The sequence below is a fragment of the Leptodactylus fuscus genome, chromosome 6 (genome assembly GCF_031893055.1).
Source record: "Leptodactylus fuscus isolate aLepFus1 chromosome 6, aLepFus1.hap2, whole genome shotgun sequence".
Taxonomy (NCBI): domain Eukaryota; kingdom Metazoa; phylum Chordata; class Amphibia; order Anura; family Leptodactylidae; genus Leptodactylus; species Leptodactylus fuscus.
In genome coordinates this window covers 48938125-48956226 of record NC_134270.1, presented here as the reverse complement: position 1 = coordinate 48956226, position 18102 = coordinate 48938125, and the positions used below count along the sequence as shown (strand labels likewise).

Sequence of the window (18102 nt, the reverse complement as noted above, 5' to 3'; positions counted from 1 at the left end):
TACGCCGCGTATACGCCGGGCAACGCCACCGCTAAATAGCGCGGCGTTAACGCTGCGTATACGCGGCGCTATGTGCAAAAAACACACAAAAAAACGCCTGGCGTTACTCTGTGTGAATACAGCCTAAGGGCCCCTTCACATGGCGTATACGCTCACTGCTTTGGAGCGTGTAAACGTTCCGTAGCAGCGGCGTCTAAAGCACTTCCCATTGTTTTCTATGGGAGCTGGCAGACGCGCGCTCCCCATAGAAATGAATGGAAAAAGCAGCCCATTCATTTCTATGGCGAGCGCGCGTATGCCGGCTCCCATAGAAATCAATGCGATCTGCTTTTAGACGCCGCTGCTACGGAACGTTTACACGCTCCAAAGCAGTGAGCGTATACGCCGTGTGAAGGGGCCGTTACACTGTAATGTGGAAATAAGGTGGATAATGTAATTTTTATTGGCTTTTCACTGTTATTAAAGTGTTTTCAACTCTATCTCTAAATTGTATCTACTTTTGATATATAAAAAGCAGGATAATGTATAAAAATTTGTGTTTCATATAATCTCTTTGGTGCCGCACAAAACATAGGGGCTCATTTACATGTAAAGTAGGGCAAAGGAGGTGACATTGTTAGCTTAAGTTATCTGAATTTCTGCAGATTATAAGTAAGGTTATAAGAAAATTAAATTAAGTAAACACGTAAAAGGTAATAGAAGATGCCGCACATTCTTACACCTTGACTTTCGAATACCGCTCAGATACTGAGTATAGTGCTACACAACACAAGTATATCTTGCTTCTCAGTTTTTAGAACCCACAGAACTGTCAAGTAGGCAAACAAATTTTCTGTATGAAATTTTTTAAAAAAAACTGCACTTACCTCACTGCTACCCCACCACGTTGTTCTCAATGCTGCCTGGTCCTCTGATGTTCCACACTTCCTATTCTAGGAATGACATCACAACACAGGTATAGGTTACTGCTGCAGTCATTCACTGTCTGACCAAGAGCTGCTCTATCATGTACAAGACCTGTGTGGATAGATAGATTTTCAGATCTACAATACAGAGCAGTTCTTGGTCTCATTATTTATTATGTCTCTTTGGCCATCAGTGAGCAGCAGTCCAGTAGATCAGTGATGATGATCTCATCAGAACCCAAAGAACCTGTGCCATGCAATAAGGAGGGTGCTGAAGAGAGCACCAAGATGTTATGGTTTCACTTGGAGTCCATGAGTTCCTCAATTTTTAGTAAGTAACCAACTGTACCACCTCCACAATATCACAATTGAACCTCCTCCATGGTTGAACCTCCTCCACAATTGAACCTCCTCCATGGTCAACTGTAGACCAAATGCAAGCCTAAAGCATTTTTTGCATTTTGGACCCAAACACCTTAAACTTTTAATTGTCTATGAAATGAACCTTCTCCCACTGACTAATGGTCCAGCTCCTGTTTTTTTTTTTAGCCTCCCAATAGCCTCTTCTTTTTATTAATGAATAGAGATGAGCGAACAGTGTTCTATCGAACACATGTTCGATCGGATATCAGGCTGTTAGATGTGTTTGATTCGAATCGAACATCACGTGGCAAACTCCAAAAAAATTTGATTCCCCTCCCACCTTCCCTGGAGCTTTTTTTGCACCAATAACAGCGCAGGGGAGGTGGGACAGGAACTACGACAACGGGGGCATTGAAAAAATTCGGAAAAAGTCATTGGCTGCCGAAATCAGGTGACCTCCATTTTAGACGAATAGTGGATTTCAAATCCGGGTCATATGAGAATGTGAACTTTGTGACTAAGAGACAGGGATAGCTGTACAGGCAGGGATAGCTAGGGATAACCTTTATTAAGGTGGGAATGTTATTAAAAATAACTTTTTGGGGCTCTATCGGGTGTGTAATTATGATTTTTGTGAGATAAACTTTTTCCCATAGGAATGAATTGGACAGCGCTGATGTAACGATGCTAGTTATCAGATTTGGAGTCCAAATGGTGGGGCAAATGGTACAGTACTTAAATAATAATAAATGGAGGAAAGATACCTCAGAGGTAGAAGAAACCGTGGTCAGGTGTTTGCCGGGATCGGTGCACAGGAGGAGCAGATCAACCGTAGTCAGACGTTAGCAAGGTTCGGTACACAGGAAGAGCAGATCAATCGTAGTCAGACGTTAGCAAGGTTCGGTACACAGGAGCAGCAAGGTAGTGGTGAGGTTCAGGGCAACAGGAAGCAGACAGCCAGAATAATCAGGCACAGGATGGAGTGAGCTGTGAGTTTATATAGGATGGGCTAAACTGTGATTGGCCACAGAACAGGTGATCTTAATAACCAATTCCTTCAACAGAAAACACCAGACAAGGTAAAGCACAGAACAAAACAGGATTCCAAATAGTACTATGGTTAAGGCTGCAGAACATAGCCAGGAAGTCATGGGTTCAAGATCCAGTGAGTTCAGTTCGTGACATTACTCCCCCTTCTCCAGGAGCGTCCTCTGGACGGTACTTGGCTTGGCTTTTCTGGATAGCGCTGATGAAATTCTCTTACCAGTTGTGGAGCATGGATGTTGTTTACGGGTTCCCATGAATTGTCTTCAGGACCATACCCTTGCCACTTTATCAAGTACTGTAACCGATTTCGATGAATTCGAGAATACAAAATCTCTTCTACCAGATATTCCTCTTCTCCTTCAACAATAACTGGGTCAGGTGGAGGCAAGTTACGTCCCGGGAATGGATTTTCCACAAAAGGCTTGAGAAGAGAGGAATGAAAAACAGGGTGAATCCGCATAGAGTCTGGGAGTTTTAAACGAAACGCTACAGGATTAATTTGAGCCACAATCTCAAAAGGTCCAATAAATTTCTGACCTAGCTTGGCTGAAGGTATCTTGAGCTTCAAATTTCTTGTAGAGAGCCATACCTTATCTCCTATACCAGCAGTCTTCTTATAGCGATCTTGAGCTTCATGCAGAGCGTTTGTCAATTTTTCTTGAACTTGCTTCAAGGTAGACAGTCTGTCGGAGACAGCAGGAACTGAAGAAGAAATGGGAAGGTTGGGAATGAATGTAGGATGGAAACCCATATTGGCAAAAAATGGACTCTGGGATGTAGAAGAATGCTGGGAGTTGTTATAAGCAAATTCCGCTGTAGGAAGGAAATTAACCCAGTCATCCTGGAGATAACTTGTGTAACACTGCAAATACTGTTCAAGGGTTTGGTTAGTGCGCTCAGTTTGCCCATTAGATTGTGGATGAAAGGCAGAAGATAAGTTTACTTCAATTCCTAGAGTGGCACAAAAACTCTTCCAGAACTTTGAGGTAAATTGTACCCCACGGTCAGAAACTACATTGTCGGGTATGCCATGTAGGCGGAAAACTTCTCGGATGACTAATTCCGCAGTCTCTTCAGCAGAGGGTACCCCCTTTGTTGGTATAAAATGAGCCATTTTGGTCAGACGGTCTACCACTACCAGAATTGTACGCATATCTTTTGAAGATGGTAGTTCAACAATAAAATCCATAGAAACAGAACCCCAAGGACGAGATGGAATAGGAAGGGGTTGAAGTAATCCCACAGGTGAGGATCGAGGGGTCTTATTCCTAGCACAGGTTTGACAGGAAGAAACATACTTCTTTACATCCACTTGATATTTAGGCCACCAAAATGAGCGAGACAAAAGTTCTTTGGTCTTTTCGACTCCCATGTGACCTACCTGCAGGTCTAGAGTTGTGAACAAGGCGCAGAATTTCTAATCGAGTAGTCTCAGGAACATATACACACTGATCAAGAGTCCAAACCCCATCTCTAAACACCAAATCAATATCTGTGGGGGGATGATTAAGGAAGGGATCTCCATTATAACCTTCTTTGATCTTCTGAAGTATATCCTTGGAAATGATTGCCCCTACAAAATTAGCAGGTAAAATGGTGGTCTCGGATGTGTCATCTTGTGTTATTTCAGAACACATCCGGGATAAGGCGTCTGCTTTTCCATTGCGGGATCCCGGTCTGTAGGAAATAATGAAATTAAATCTTGAAAAAAATAAAGACCATCTAGCCTGTCTACCAGAAAGTCTCTTGGCTGATCTAATAAATTCTAGATTTCGGTGATCTGTAAGAACCTGAACCACATGAGATGCTCCTTCAAGGAGATGCCTCCATTCTGTGAATGCTTTCTTAATTGCAAGTAATTCTTTATTCCCAATGTCATAGTTTCTTTCAGGAGGAGACATCAGGCAAGAAAAAAAAGCACAAGGATGAAGCAACTGTTTGTCTCCAACTCTTTGGGACAACACTGCTCCTACTGCTGAATCTGAAGCATCCACTTCAACTATAAATGGGAGGTCTGGATTAGGATGAACTAAGATTGGAGCAGAAGTAAAAAGCGTCTTTAATTGGTTAAATGCTTCGTCGGCACTTGAAGACCATTTAAAAGGAATTCCTTTCTGGGTTAATTTTGTTATCGGACTAATAACTTTTGAGAAATTCCTAATAAATTTGCGGTAGAAGTTTGCAAAGCCGACAAATCTTTGGATCTCCTTGACATTCTTGGGAGAAGGCCAGTCTAAAATAGCTTGGATCTTACTAGGGTCCATGCGCAATCCTTCCGTAGAAATGATGTACCCCAAAAACTGAATTTCTGTCTTTTCAAATTCACATTTTTCCAGTTTAATATATAGTTGGTTCTCTCTTAGACGGCTCAAAACCATGGTAACCTGCTTACGATGTTCTTCAAGGTTCTCAGAGTATATTAATATGTCATCCAAATACGCCACCACAAATTGATCCAGCAGATCTCGGAAGACATCATTAATAAAATGTTGAAAAGTTGCTGGGGCATTGCAAAGTCCAAATGGCATAACAAGGGATTCAAAATGGCCGTAGCGTGTTCGGAATGCTGTCTTCCACTCGTCCCCAGGTCGTATACGGACAAGATTGTATGCCCCTCGTAGATCCAACTTAGTAAAGATCTTTGCTGACCGTAATTTCTCGAGTAACTCTGGAATAAGCGGAAGAGGATAACAATTTTTAACGGTTATTTGATTTAGTTCTCTGTAGTCAATACAAGGACGTAATGTGCCATCTTTCTTTGGTACAAAGAATATAGGTGCTCCTGCCGGAGAAGTGGAATGCCGTATAAATCCTTTGGCCAGATTTTCTTTGATGTACTCATCCAGGACCTTCAGCTCCATCTCTGCAAGTGGATAGATGCATCCATAAGGTATGGATGCACCTGGTAAAAGTTCAATAGGACAATCATATGTGCGGCGAGGGGGTAGCTGGTCGGCATTCCTTTTGTCACAAACATCTTTAAATTCCTTATAAGGTTCAGGTAATTCGGCCGCGAAAGTGCTGGATCTTTCAGTAGCTCCTACCTGGGAAAGAATAGGCTGCTTCAGTTGACAATTTTGTTGACAATATTCAGAAGTGAAAGTTACCTTTCCTGACTTCCAGTCTACTGAAGGATTGTGGATGCTGAGCCATGGTATGCCCAAAATTACTGGAAATTTTGGTGAAGAGATTAACTGGAAACTAATCCTCTCCTGATGACCGGGATCAATCAATACTTCCAGTTTAGTAGTTTCATGAGTAACAGGACCAGAATTTAAAGGTGACCTATCAACAGTTACTAATTCAACTGGTGAAGATCTTGCACTGTGCTCAATGTGATTATCAAATGCAAACTTAATGTCCATAAAATTTCCAGCTGCACCGGAATCCAACATTGCTGTAGTGGACAACTTGTAGGAACCATATGAAAGCTGAACTGGTAAGGTGAAATGAGGTCAGTTAGATGTCATATTGTCAGGACATGGTGTGGTGGAAAACAGAGGCTGTGTCACCAGACTAAGAGAAGCACAGTGGGGACAAGATTCCAAATTTGGTCGAATCTCAGTTGTCGCAACTGCCCGTTGAGGTTTCTTAGGGCAGTCAAGAACATAATGTCCAGGTTGTCCACAATAAAGGCATAATCTTTCAGCAAGGCGGCGACGTTTTTCAGCAGTTGAAATTGGTCCCCGGATGGCATCTACTTGCATAGGTTCTGGGGCAGAACCTGTTTGAGAAGGTGTCTGCATCTTTGGGAGAAACCGTCCCTCAGGTAAATGGGAGAAGGTGCCTGCATCATAATAGCCTCGTCTTTCTCGCTTCCTTTCCAGGAGTCTTTGGTCAATACGGACGCATAACCGTATATACTCCTCAAAGTCAGCTGGAAGTTCTACTTTAACAAGTTCATCTTTAACAGATTCAGAAAGTCCTCCATAGAACCGCCATTTTAGTGCGGAGGTGTTCCAGGAAACATCAGAAGCCCAGCGCCGAAACTCTGCAGCATATTCCGCAACAGAGCATCTTCCCTGGCGGAGATCCCGCAGAGCCCCCTCAGCAGTGGCACAACGATTGGGGTCATCAAACACTAAGTCCATTGCTGCAAGAAAGTCCTTCAGATTGTCCAAAATCTCATCATCCTGTTCTAAATAAGGTGATGCCCATGCTTGTGCATCATCTATTAGCAGGGCAATGATGAACACAACTTTGGACCTATCAGTAGGGAACTGTGAAGAATGCGTAGAAAAAATCATCCGGTCAACTGTAGACCAAATGCAAGCCTAAAGCATTTTTTGCATTTTGGACCCAAACACCTTAAACTTTTAATTGTCTATGAAATGAACCTTCTCCCACTGACTAATGGTCCAGCTCCTGTTTTTTTTTTTAGCCTCCCAATAGCCTCTTCTTTTTATTAATGAATAGAGATGAGCGAACAGTGTTCTATCGAACACATGTTCGATCGGATATCAGGCTGTTAGATGTGTTTGATTCGAATCGAACATCACGTGGCAAACTCCAAAAAAATTTGATTCCCCTCCCACCTTCCCTGGCGCTTTTTTTGCACCAATAACAGCGCAGGGGAGGTGGGACAGGAACTACGACAACGGGGGCATTGAAAAAATTCGGAAAAAGTCATTGGCTGCCGAAATCAGGTGACCTCCATTTTAGACGAATAGTGGATTTCAAATCCGGGTCATATGAGAATGTGAACTTTGTGACTAAGAGACAGGGATAGCTGTACAGGCAGGGATAGCTAGGGATAACCTTTATTAAGGTGGGAATATTATTAAAAATAACTTTTTGGGGCTCTATCGGGTGTGTAATTATGATTTTTGTGAGATAAACTTTTTCCCATAGGAATGCATTGGACAGCGCTGATGTAACGATGCTAGTTATCAGATTTGGAGTCCAAATGGTGGGGCAAATGGTACAGTACTTAAATAATAATAAATGGAGGAAAGGTACCTCAGAGGTAGAAGAAACCGTGGTCAGGTGTTTGCCGGGATCGGTGCACAGGAGGAGCAGATCAACCGTAGTCAGACGTTAGCAAGGTTCGGTACACAGGAAGAGCAGATCAATCGTAGTCAGACGTTAGCAAGGTTCGGTACACAGGAGCAGCAAGGTAGTGGTGAGGTTCAGGGCAACAGGAAGCAGACAGCCAGAATAATCAGGCACAGGATGGAGTGAGCTGTGAGTTTATATAGGATGGGCTAAACTGTGATTGGCCACAGAACAGGTGATCTTAATAACCAATTCCTTCAACAGAAAACACCAGACAAGGTAAAGCACAGAACAAAACAGGATTCCAAATAGTACTATGGTTAAGGCCGCAGAACATAGCCAGGAAGTCATGGGTTCAAGACCCAGTGAGTTCAGTTCGTGACAGCTGATTGGCCAGAGTACGGAATTCGACCAATCAGCGCTGGCTCTGCTGGAGGAGGCGGAGTCTAAGATTGCTCTACACCAGTCTCCATTCAGGTCCGACCTTAGACTCCGCCTCCTCCGGCAGAGCCAGCGCTGATTGGCTGAAGGCTGGCCAATGCATTCCTATGGGTATGCAGAGACTCAGCAGTGTTGAGCCAGTTCTGCTCAACTACACCGTGTGCCGGTCAGCCCATCAGATGTAGCAGAGCCGAGTGTGCACAAGGGTTCTAGTGCACCCTCGGCTCTGCTACATCTGATGGGCTGACCGGCACATGGTGTACTTGAGCAGAACTGTCTCAACACTGCTGAGTCTCTGCATACCCATAGGAATGCATTGGCCAGCCTTTGGCCAATCAGCGCTGGCTCTGCCGGAGGAGGCGGAGTCTAAGGGCGGACCTGAATGGAGACTGGTGTGGAGTGATCTTAGACTCCGCCTCCTCCAGCGCTGATTGGTCGAATTCCGTACTCTTGCCAATCAGCGCTGTCCAATGCATTCCTATGGGAAAAAGTTAGCTTGCGAAAATCGCAAGCTGACAGGGATTTCCATGAAATAAAGTGACCTTTATGCCCCCAGACATGCTTCCCCTGCTGTCCCAGTGTCATTCCAGGGTGTTGGTATAATTTCCTGGGGTGTCATAGTGGACTTGGTAACCCTCCTGAGACGGATTTGGGTTTCCCCCTTAACGAGTATATGTTCCCCATAGACTATAATGGGGTTCGAAACCCGTTCGAACACTTGAACAGTGAGCGGCTGTTCGAATCGGATTTCGAACCTCGAACATTTTAGTGTTCGCTCATCTCTATTAATGAACTTAAGCAACAGTTTTTGGACTGTAACACATCCATTCAAGGCAACGACTACAATGTGGAGTGTGACAGTCCCAACGTTTCTCTTTCACATTTCTTTCACATCAGACCTGCCAGGATATGACAAGCTGTCCTCAAGATGTCATTTTTGGAACACACTATGATCAATTTCTCCTCCTGATTTGTGGTCACTCAAGATTGACTACGTTGCGGTCAGTCACGTACACGCTGTTTTTGGCTTATGTCTTTGGGGTAAACTGCACACCACCAAGAGAGCAATTTTTACCCAGGCAATGCTTTGCATTTCTCAAAATGACTAGGGCAAATTGCTAGGAAGGTTCAATGCTAAAAGGCATTGCAATAATGCAGAATGTCAGAATCCATGGTCATGGTGTTTAATACATCTGTGTAGAGTCAACATTACCAGAAAGTATAAGTTGTTTTTATTCTAGGTATATTAATTCAACTCTTGCTTCTCAGGGTTTTCCAGCCCAACAAATTAAATATGGCTCAGACGGTTGTATGAAATCTTAAAAAGTTACACTTATTTCACTTATACTCCACCACTCAATACTGATAACTCCATCACTCAGTGCTGCCTGGTCTCCTGATACTCTACATTTCCAGGTCCAGCATTGATATTTCAACACTGTGACAGATAACCATTTAGGATGGCCATCAAACTCCTTGAGAAAAGAGTCAATCTTTCATGTAACACACATACGGAGACTACACCAGGTTTTTATCTGTAAAATTAAATAGGGTGCTGCGGTCAATATTGACTGCAGCATATAAGGGGTTAAATGGAAAGTATGCTTCTTCGTGATAATGTGAGGGTGATATCATGAACAAAAGACCATGGTGTCCCCTCGTCAGGGGTTATCTGAAGTGATAGGGACAAGAGAATAAAAAATCCTTCTCCTCTCCCTGCTCACTGTCAGTTGCACATGGTCTTCAGGCAGGTTGAACTGAGACTGTGAGTATATTGATATCTGAAAATCTAGGTGGGTTACAGGCATTTTGGCCCTGGATTAGAGCCATTTAAAGTAACTAATCCTCTGTAGTTTCAACGAATGTATTCTGCTCGGGGTAACCCGTAATGTATTTTGCTCAAACTCCAAGCTGAATTCATTCAGAACTGTGGAAAATAAAATTAATGCTTGAATTGAAGGCTCCTATTCTTAAGCTTTCCACTGTCAATCAGTTTCCAATCTTCAGCTTTTATTGAGGAGTAACTCTAACTGTGATACTTAAAATGGCGACCGAAACATGTATATTTTCTCTAATCTCTACTTCATTGACAGGAAGTAAATACCCAGAAGTACTCGACTCATAGCCAGAAAATAGAATTCCAGTTAGCTTTGACATTTTGTCCTTTTGGGGACCCATGCTCAGGAATTACATTAAGGATTCAGATCTAGAACAAGTAAGAACACATATTAGTGCCCATTCCCACCAGTCCAAGTGGCTTTCTTCTCTTAGTCCAAGACATAGATTCTACCTGCTCAATTTCATTCCGCTTTTACCCTTTATCTGAAAGTGTGTTGTAACATTTCTAATATCTATAAAATATCAAAAATTAGATATACATAACTAAGTAAATAGAAAAGTCAAATGGCTATGAAGTGATTTTTTTACCCTGTAGGTGAATGTAAAGAAAAGGGGATATGTAAAGATTTTAGTGGATGTGTGATAAATAAAAGGAAGACTCTATACCCTGATATAATATATATATATACCTGTTACATACAGAGAGTATAGATCTAAGGATGGAAGAGGAAGTTGTAACCATCTGGAAAAAAACTCAGTGGAAGATATTGAGATACTCTGAATGTTACTTGGAACCCCTGAAGCTCATTCATACTCCAATGATGAAACACGTAGGGATGGTAAGTTGGTGTTGAAGGGTCATACATGGACTGCTCTTGTAAGGACAGGAGTCTCTGGGGACATATGAGCTTTATGTGAGAAAGGGTCAGTCAATTAAGGTCCAAGACAGTCATGGTCCCACTGAGCAAATTATGGACAACAGAGGCTACTTATACGTGTGGAACAGAAGCCAGTGAAGTGGTGAGATCCAACCATTGTTTCTCTTTGTATTTAATGCATGCATTACAATATGTAAAATAATGGTGCAGGACATTGATATTTTGTGGCACCATAAAGTGTTGGCTGCATACTAAGATGATCTGTTGCAGTATGTCTGATATCCATTTTTGACTTGGGGACTATTAGGTCTCTGTGAATGATAAGAAGAGTGTTATATTGGTTTATGAGATGTGATGTGGAAACTGCTTTGACTACCTTGGTATTCATATACTTGGACGAGGTTGATTTTATAGCTCTATGAGTCTAGGTGCCTATTCTTTTTATATAATATTTACTAAAAGTTATGTTTTATAGTCTTTCCATATGGCTGTAAATATAGTTGACTGCTAGACTTGGCAGCTCTTCCCGAATCGGTAGTTTTTGCTCATAAAGATTTGTCTACTCTTTACCAATTGAGATTTGCAACTATTTTCCAGGTGCCTAATTGTATCTCTGTAACTAAACCTTAAGATCAGGGAGAACACCACACTACTCTCCTAGGATATTTCACTTATCCACTGCTCTCTGTGGTTGATATGGTTTAGTATAGACATTCTGACAGGTCTACAGATACATGATCTCAGCATTGTGTGTTCTCTGCCATTATTTAGAGTACAGTCATGGCCAAAAGTTTTGAGAATGATACAAATATTAATTTTTACAAAGTCTACTGCTTCAGTTTTTCTAATGGCAATTTGCATATACTCCAGAATGTTATAAAGAGTGATCAGCTTAACAGCAATTACTTGAAAAGTCAATATTTGCCTAGAAAATGAACTTTATCCCCCAAAACACATTTCAACATCATAGCAGCCCTGCCTTAAAAGGACCAGCTAACATCGTTTCAGTGATTGCTCCATTAACACAGGTGTGGGTGTTGATGAGGACAGGGCTGGAGATCAATCTGTCATGATTAAGTAAGAATGACACCACTGGACACTTTAAAAGGAGGCTGGTGCTTGGCATCATTGTTTCTCTTCTGTTAACCATGGTTATCTTTAAAGAAACACGTGCAGTCATCATTGCACTGCAAAAAAAAATGGCCTAACAGGGAAGAGTATCGCAGCTAGAAAGATTGCACCTCAGTAAACAATCTATCGCATCATCAAGAACTTCATGGAGAGAGGTTCCATTGTTGGCAAAAAGGCTCCAGGGCGCCCAAGAAAGACCAGCAAGCGCCAGGACCATCTCTTAAAAGTGTTTCAGCTGTGGGATCGGGCTACCAGCAGTGCAGAGCTTGCTCAGGAATGGCAGCAGGCAGGTGTGAGTGCATCTGCATGCACTGTGAGGCGGAGACTCTTGGAGCAAGGCCTGGTCTCAAGGAGGGCAGCAAAAAAGCCACTTCTCTCCAGAAAAAACATCAGGGACAGACTGATATTCTGCAAAAGGTACAGGGAGTGGACTGCTGAGGACTGGGGTAAAGTCATTTTCTCTGATGAATCCCCTTTTCGATTGTTTGGGACATCTGGAAAACAGCTTATTTGGAGAAGATGAGGTGAGCGCTACCACCAGTCTTGTCTCATGCCAACTGTAAAGCATCCTGAAAACATTCATGTGAGGGGTTGCTTCTCAGCCAAGGGAATCGGCTCTCTCACAGTCTTGCCTAAAAACACAGCCATGAATAAAGAATGGTACCAGAATGTCCTCCAAGATCAACTTCTCCCAACCGTCCAAGAGCAGTTTGGCGATCAACAATGCCTTTTCCAGCATGATGGAGCACCTTGCCATAAAGCAAAGGTGGTAACTAAATGGCTCAGGGAACAAAACATAGAGATTTTGGGTCCATGGCCTGGAAACTCCCCAGATCTTAATCCCATTGAGAACTTGGGGTCAATCATCAAGAGACAGGTGGACAAACAAAACCCTACAAATTCTGACAAAATGCAAGCATTGATTGTGCAAGAATGGACTGCTATCAGTCAGGATTTGGTCCAGAAGTGGATTGAGAGCATGCCAGGGAGAATTGCAGAGGTCCTGAAGAAGAAGGGTCAACACTGCAAATATTGACTTGCTGCATTAACTCATTCTAACTGTCAATATAAGCTTTTGTTAGGGGGCGTTCACACTACCGTCGGTGTCTGACATGTAGTGTCCGCTCCTAGTGTCCGCTCAAAATCTGTCACGAACACTAGGAGCGGACACTAGATGTGTCCGTGACACCTGTCATTCACTTGAATGGGCATCGGGTGCATTCTTTTGCACTCCGTGCCCGTCCTTCCCTGTCCGCAAGAGAAGATGTCCGACTTCTCAAGCGGACAGAAAAACCCTGCAGGGTTCCTCTGTCCGCTTGAGAAGTCAGACATCTTCTCTTGCGGACAGGGAAGGACGGGCACGGAGTGCAAAAGAACACACCCGATGCCCATTCAAGTGAATGACAGGTGTCACGGACACATCTAGTGTCCGCTCCTAGTGTCCGTGACAGATTTTGAGCGGACACTAGGAGCGGACACTACATGTCGGACACCGACGGTAGTGTGAACGCTCCCTTACTCATAATATGATTGCAATTATATTTCTGTATGTGATAAAAACATCTGACAAACACACATAAAAACCAGAGGGCATCAGATCATGTGAAAATATAATATTTGTTTCATTCTCAAAACTTTTGGCCATGACTGTAAATCAATGTTATTTACTTTATTATTATTGATTATTATTAGGGTTTACAAGTGTATACATTTCGATATTGTGAAACATATAACATCATCTTTCTCATCTATATTATACATTTCTAATGATCTGAAAAGTTTACAAAAGTTTGGAAAGATTTTTTTACAGCACAATTAAATGTTTAAAGTAAAGTAAGAAATATTCCCAGTGAACCTGAGATGAGTCCCAAATGATTCAGCACCTTCTATAAAATCATAGAACAGCTTGCTCACTATTTATAATGCAGGGAAATATCGTCTTAAAGAGCTTGAAAATTTCATATTCAAAATTCATGGAGCAAATGACCAATGAGCCTACTGAATGACCACAACAGGACAGAACATGGTGCCTTCGTTTTACTCCTCTTCTGATGAACGAGATAAATGTAAAGACCTCTGCCTTCTGAAGAAACAATACAGACAATCCTTAAATACAGTAACTGTTCAAGGGAGGTCAATGCTGTGATGTGAATAAAGCATATATAGTTCATTTTATTGATCTGACTCCCATACAATGCATCGTGACTACTAAATTAAATTTCACTAAAAAAAAAAAAAAAAACACTGTGTGAATCTGCAGGTCAGAGAGGTCATGTTGGGCATAATAATGTAAATTATACTTATATCGCTCACATCACAACATTAAACCACCATATTTAGAAGTGGGGGGTAGGGTTGGGAGAGAGCTTGTTCTTCAATAGCTCCTCATAGATCTTCTGTCTTAAAGTATCTCTCAGAATCTATTAGCAATTGTAAGTTATGACGTTTGCTAGCTCAGACCATTGCATATTGTCTGATACTTTTAAGTTGCATTTTTCTTCTGTCACATTTCCAAGACCTTTATTCCCTATTGTATTTTTTAATGACACCATCTGGGGTATATGTAATGTATTGGAAAAATTGTATTTGTCATATTGGTGGGAGATTTTTTGCCTGTTTGATTTCACAATGTTGAATCAAACATCATTTGGTAGGTCGATATGATTAAAGCAATACCAAATGAATACAAGTTCTCTTATGTTTTGAACAGAAAAAATTAACAAAAGTTAGAAATTTTGTGATTTTCTTTTCATTTATTTACAGTGTTCTGGCTAGTGATCTGTTTAGTGCAGTTGAAGTGATACCAACTTTATTTTTTTTTTAAAAAAAAAACTTTTTATCCTATGCAGTATATTACGGCCATCAGAAAACTCAGCTCCTAAGGGTCCATTCACATTGAGGAAAATGGTGAGGAATTTGATGTGGAATTTTAGTGCTGAAAAAAAAGCCTCCCATTGACTTCAATGGCTTCCGTTTAAGAGCTGAAATTCCGCACCAAATTCCTCACCATTTTCCTCCATGTGAATGGACCCTAAGCTGAGAAATATGAAAATTGATGTAGTATAATTTTGATTAAACTTTTTTTTATATTAATCTGTATTAATCATCAATATTGTTGGTACTAATAGAGCCTTGCTAATCTTATACAATTGTTACCCTATGCTATTATACCTACCTGTATTTATATGGTCTAGCATAAGCACCCACGTTCTTTATTCTGTGTGTCTATTTTTGTGTGTCTTTGGCTTAAATCCATCTGCCCTGCTGTACATTATTGCTTTTAATAGTAATTTGTTATTAAGTATTTAATAAAATATTTGATATTTTTTATATTGGTTGGATTATTGTCTCTTTGCATTAACTTGTTCTTTTTCCATGTTATATTAATCATCATTTGGGTACATGAAATATTTATATGTCTTTATTCCTAGAAATCATATGAAATGGATACCAATCACACAACGGTAACAAGATTTATTCTTCTGGGATTTTCCAGGATTATGGAGCATCAAGTTTTCCTTTTCCCAGTCTTTCTATGTATGTATATCATCACAGTAGCTGCGAATCTATCCATCATCATTACCTATAAGCTTAGTCCAAGTCTCCACACCCCAATGTATTTTTCTCTTGCTAATTTTTCTATCTTGGAGATATTATATATTTCATGTACGGTCCCTAGGATGTTGTCCGATTTACTGTCAGAATGTAAAGTCATCTCCTTCTCCGCCTGCGCTATACAAATGTATTGTGTCTTACTATTTGGTGGAACAGAATGCTACATGTTGGCAGCCATGGCTTATGACCGTTATAATGCCATATGTCACCCTCTGTTGTATACTCAGATTATGAGTGATATAGTCTGTATCCAGCAAGTAATAGGATCCTATGTTATTAGTGCAGCTAATGCTCTAATTCACACAGCGCTCACATTCTCATTACCATTCTGTGGATCCAATGAGATAGATCACTTCTTTTGTGATGTTCCACCAATACTAGAACTCTCATGTCAGGACATTTGGGTCAATGAACTTGTGATATTTGTGGTTGGTGGCTGTGTAATAATTGGCTCATTCATAGTAACAATAATGTCTTATATGAAGATCATTTCAAAAATTATAAAGCTCCGCTCCACATTGAGCAAAAATAAAACTTTTTCAACTTGCTCTTCTCACTTAATAGTTGTTACAATATTTTACGGTTCAGGAATTTTTATGTATTTTAGACCCAGTTCAAGCTATAAAACCGGGCAAAACAGTGTGGTCTCTTTAATGTATACAATTATTGCTCCACTCCTAAACCCTTTCATATACAGTCTGCGAAACAAAGACGTCAAATCAAATATGAAAAAAATGTACTTTTTGCTAATAAAATTCTAAGATTTTGCATTTTGTTTTTAGGACGTTCACTCAGAATAGTATGATGACAACTTTGGCAGGTCATTACAATTACGGCAATACCATATTATATCGGTTTTATTGTGTCTTACCGCTTTTACAAATAAATCGTTACTTTTTGACAATTTTCCTGGGGTCACCGTATTCTGACCTCTATAACTTTTTTACTATTTTTTTACATCAGGGCTTTATATTTGCGGAGCAAGTTGTACATTTTATTGGTGCCAATGATTGGTATGGCTTTTTGATCACTTTTTATTGTTATTGTTTGGATAAAGCGAGTTGACCAAAACACATGCTATAGTTTTTCACCATACAGAATGAATAACCCTATTTCAGGATAGTGGGGGCTTATATGCACATGGGGATACCAAATCTGTTTGTCTATATTATATGTTTTTAAACTTTTCTATTATTTGTTTATTACTATATTACTACATATTACTTTATGTTTAACTTTAATTTTTACTTTTACCTTTCCCACAAAAGGACTTGAATGTAGGTTCCCTATGTGTTACAGGGAGTGGTAGTCAGGAGGCTGTTGCTCGGCCTCCTGTCTGCCATGGCAACCCCTCAAAGCCTGCAATCCCAAATGATAATGTATTTAGCATTCTACTTTTTCTCATGGCAAGACATGATTGCCATATAGTTGTCACCATGCCACATAGTCCAACAGCTTCCATTGATGACCAGATCCTAATCAATCCTGATTCCTGGAAGATACCATTAACAACGGATACCATTTTTGTCAGGTTTCAATATTTTTTAATACCAAGAATAATACTGCAGACTATTGCTGTCTTTTTAAAAAAAAATTATGGAAATGATGAAACTCAAGAACACACCATCGTGAACAAAGCCTATCACTGCAATGTTGAATAAGGATGTAGTTTTAAATGTAATCAAAGTGTCTCAAATGCTAACTGTAAGTTGTCTCTATTCTTGATATATAAATTCAAGTCTTGTTTCTTACACTAAGTGTACTTCCCTGTCGTCAAACAGCAGCACAAGTGGGGTATTCTGCCCCTGTGCGCTGGTAGGACAGATGGAATTTTTAATTAATTAACCAGCACAACCTGGCCCTATAAGAGGGCACAAGGACCTCCCACCTGCGTGTTTTTTTCTGTCCTGTTGTTGAGGGAGAACCCCCGCCAGAATACGGGTCACTTACAGTGGTCAGTCACCTGCTCCAAATTAATCATGCATGTGCACGCTGACAAAGATAAACACTGACATTGATGCAGTTTCAATCTCAGTCCATGCAATGAGCGTGATGCCTATTCACACAGAACTGAGGTTTATTGAGGAAGTTACAGTTTTTATACAGGAATGCAAGAAAGATAAGAAAAAGGCAGGCTGTAAGCATATACGTCTTGTATCCGAATACACTGGCGATCAGTCATTGGCTGTTAAATTTCAACATCTCTTAGCTTTCGAGTTCCCAGGAAATTATACTGTCTTTTTTGTAAACCACATGACGATCATGTGCGTCAGCATCTGGGTGCGGTACTGGATACAGGCGCCATCTTAATGTATAAACGTTGCACAAAGAAAAATATAATTTCTTAAGCAGTATAAAGCATGTATAAAAATAAGAATGGACATGGTCTACCTTCACACTGTGATGGTGGGACAGGTGGAGGAGGCCTGTGTGGTCTCCTGTATGGTTTGGAAGAAGGTGTTTGCATACCTTCTCTTCCTTTCCTTTTTTCTTTCTTTCAGAGAAAGATTGAGGTTTATATTGCAGTCATATTTTCAGTGCTGCAGTTTGATTCATTGCCAGCAGTAAGGGAAGCTGAATCCTCTTTCAGCTTTTCCTTTTGTTTTAGTGCAGCTTGCACTAATATCTATTACTGTGGTTGTTCTGTCAACTCCTGTTATGTTGTGTTTGTCAGTGCCTGTGCACACTTACCTAGGCTGCAGTTGCAGCGGTGGACATTGTGGGCAGCTTTCAGCTGTTCTCTGCGTTTAGTGCAGAAGCTAAAGCACTAAAAAGTCTATTGCTATGGCAGTCTGTCAACTCCCTTGCTGTTGTGTTTGTCAGTGCCTGTGCACACTTACCTAGGCTGCAGTCACAGCTGGGGGTGAGGGGAGTTTCTCTTCCCTCAT

At 41.0% G+C, this 18102-nt stretch overlaps 1 protein-coding gene across 1 annotated transcript; it reads left to right on the top strand.

Moving 5' to 3' along the window:
- The first annotated feature begins 15042 nt into the window (after positions 1-15042).
- On the top strand, positions 15043-15975 carry LOC142209514 (olfactory receptor 5A2-like). Its single transcript, XM_075278515.1, has one exon. The coding sequence runs from the start codon at positions 15043-15045 to the stop codon at positions 15973-15975; it is 933 nt and encodes a 310-aa protein (XP_075134616.1).
- Positions 15976-18102: the final 2127 nt, after the last annotated feature.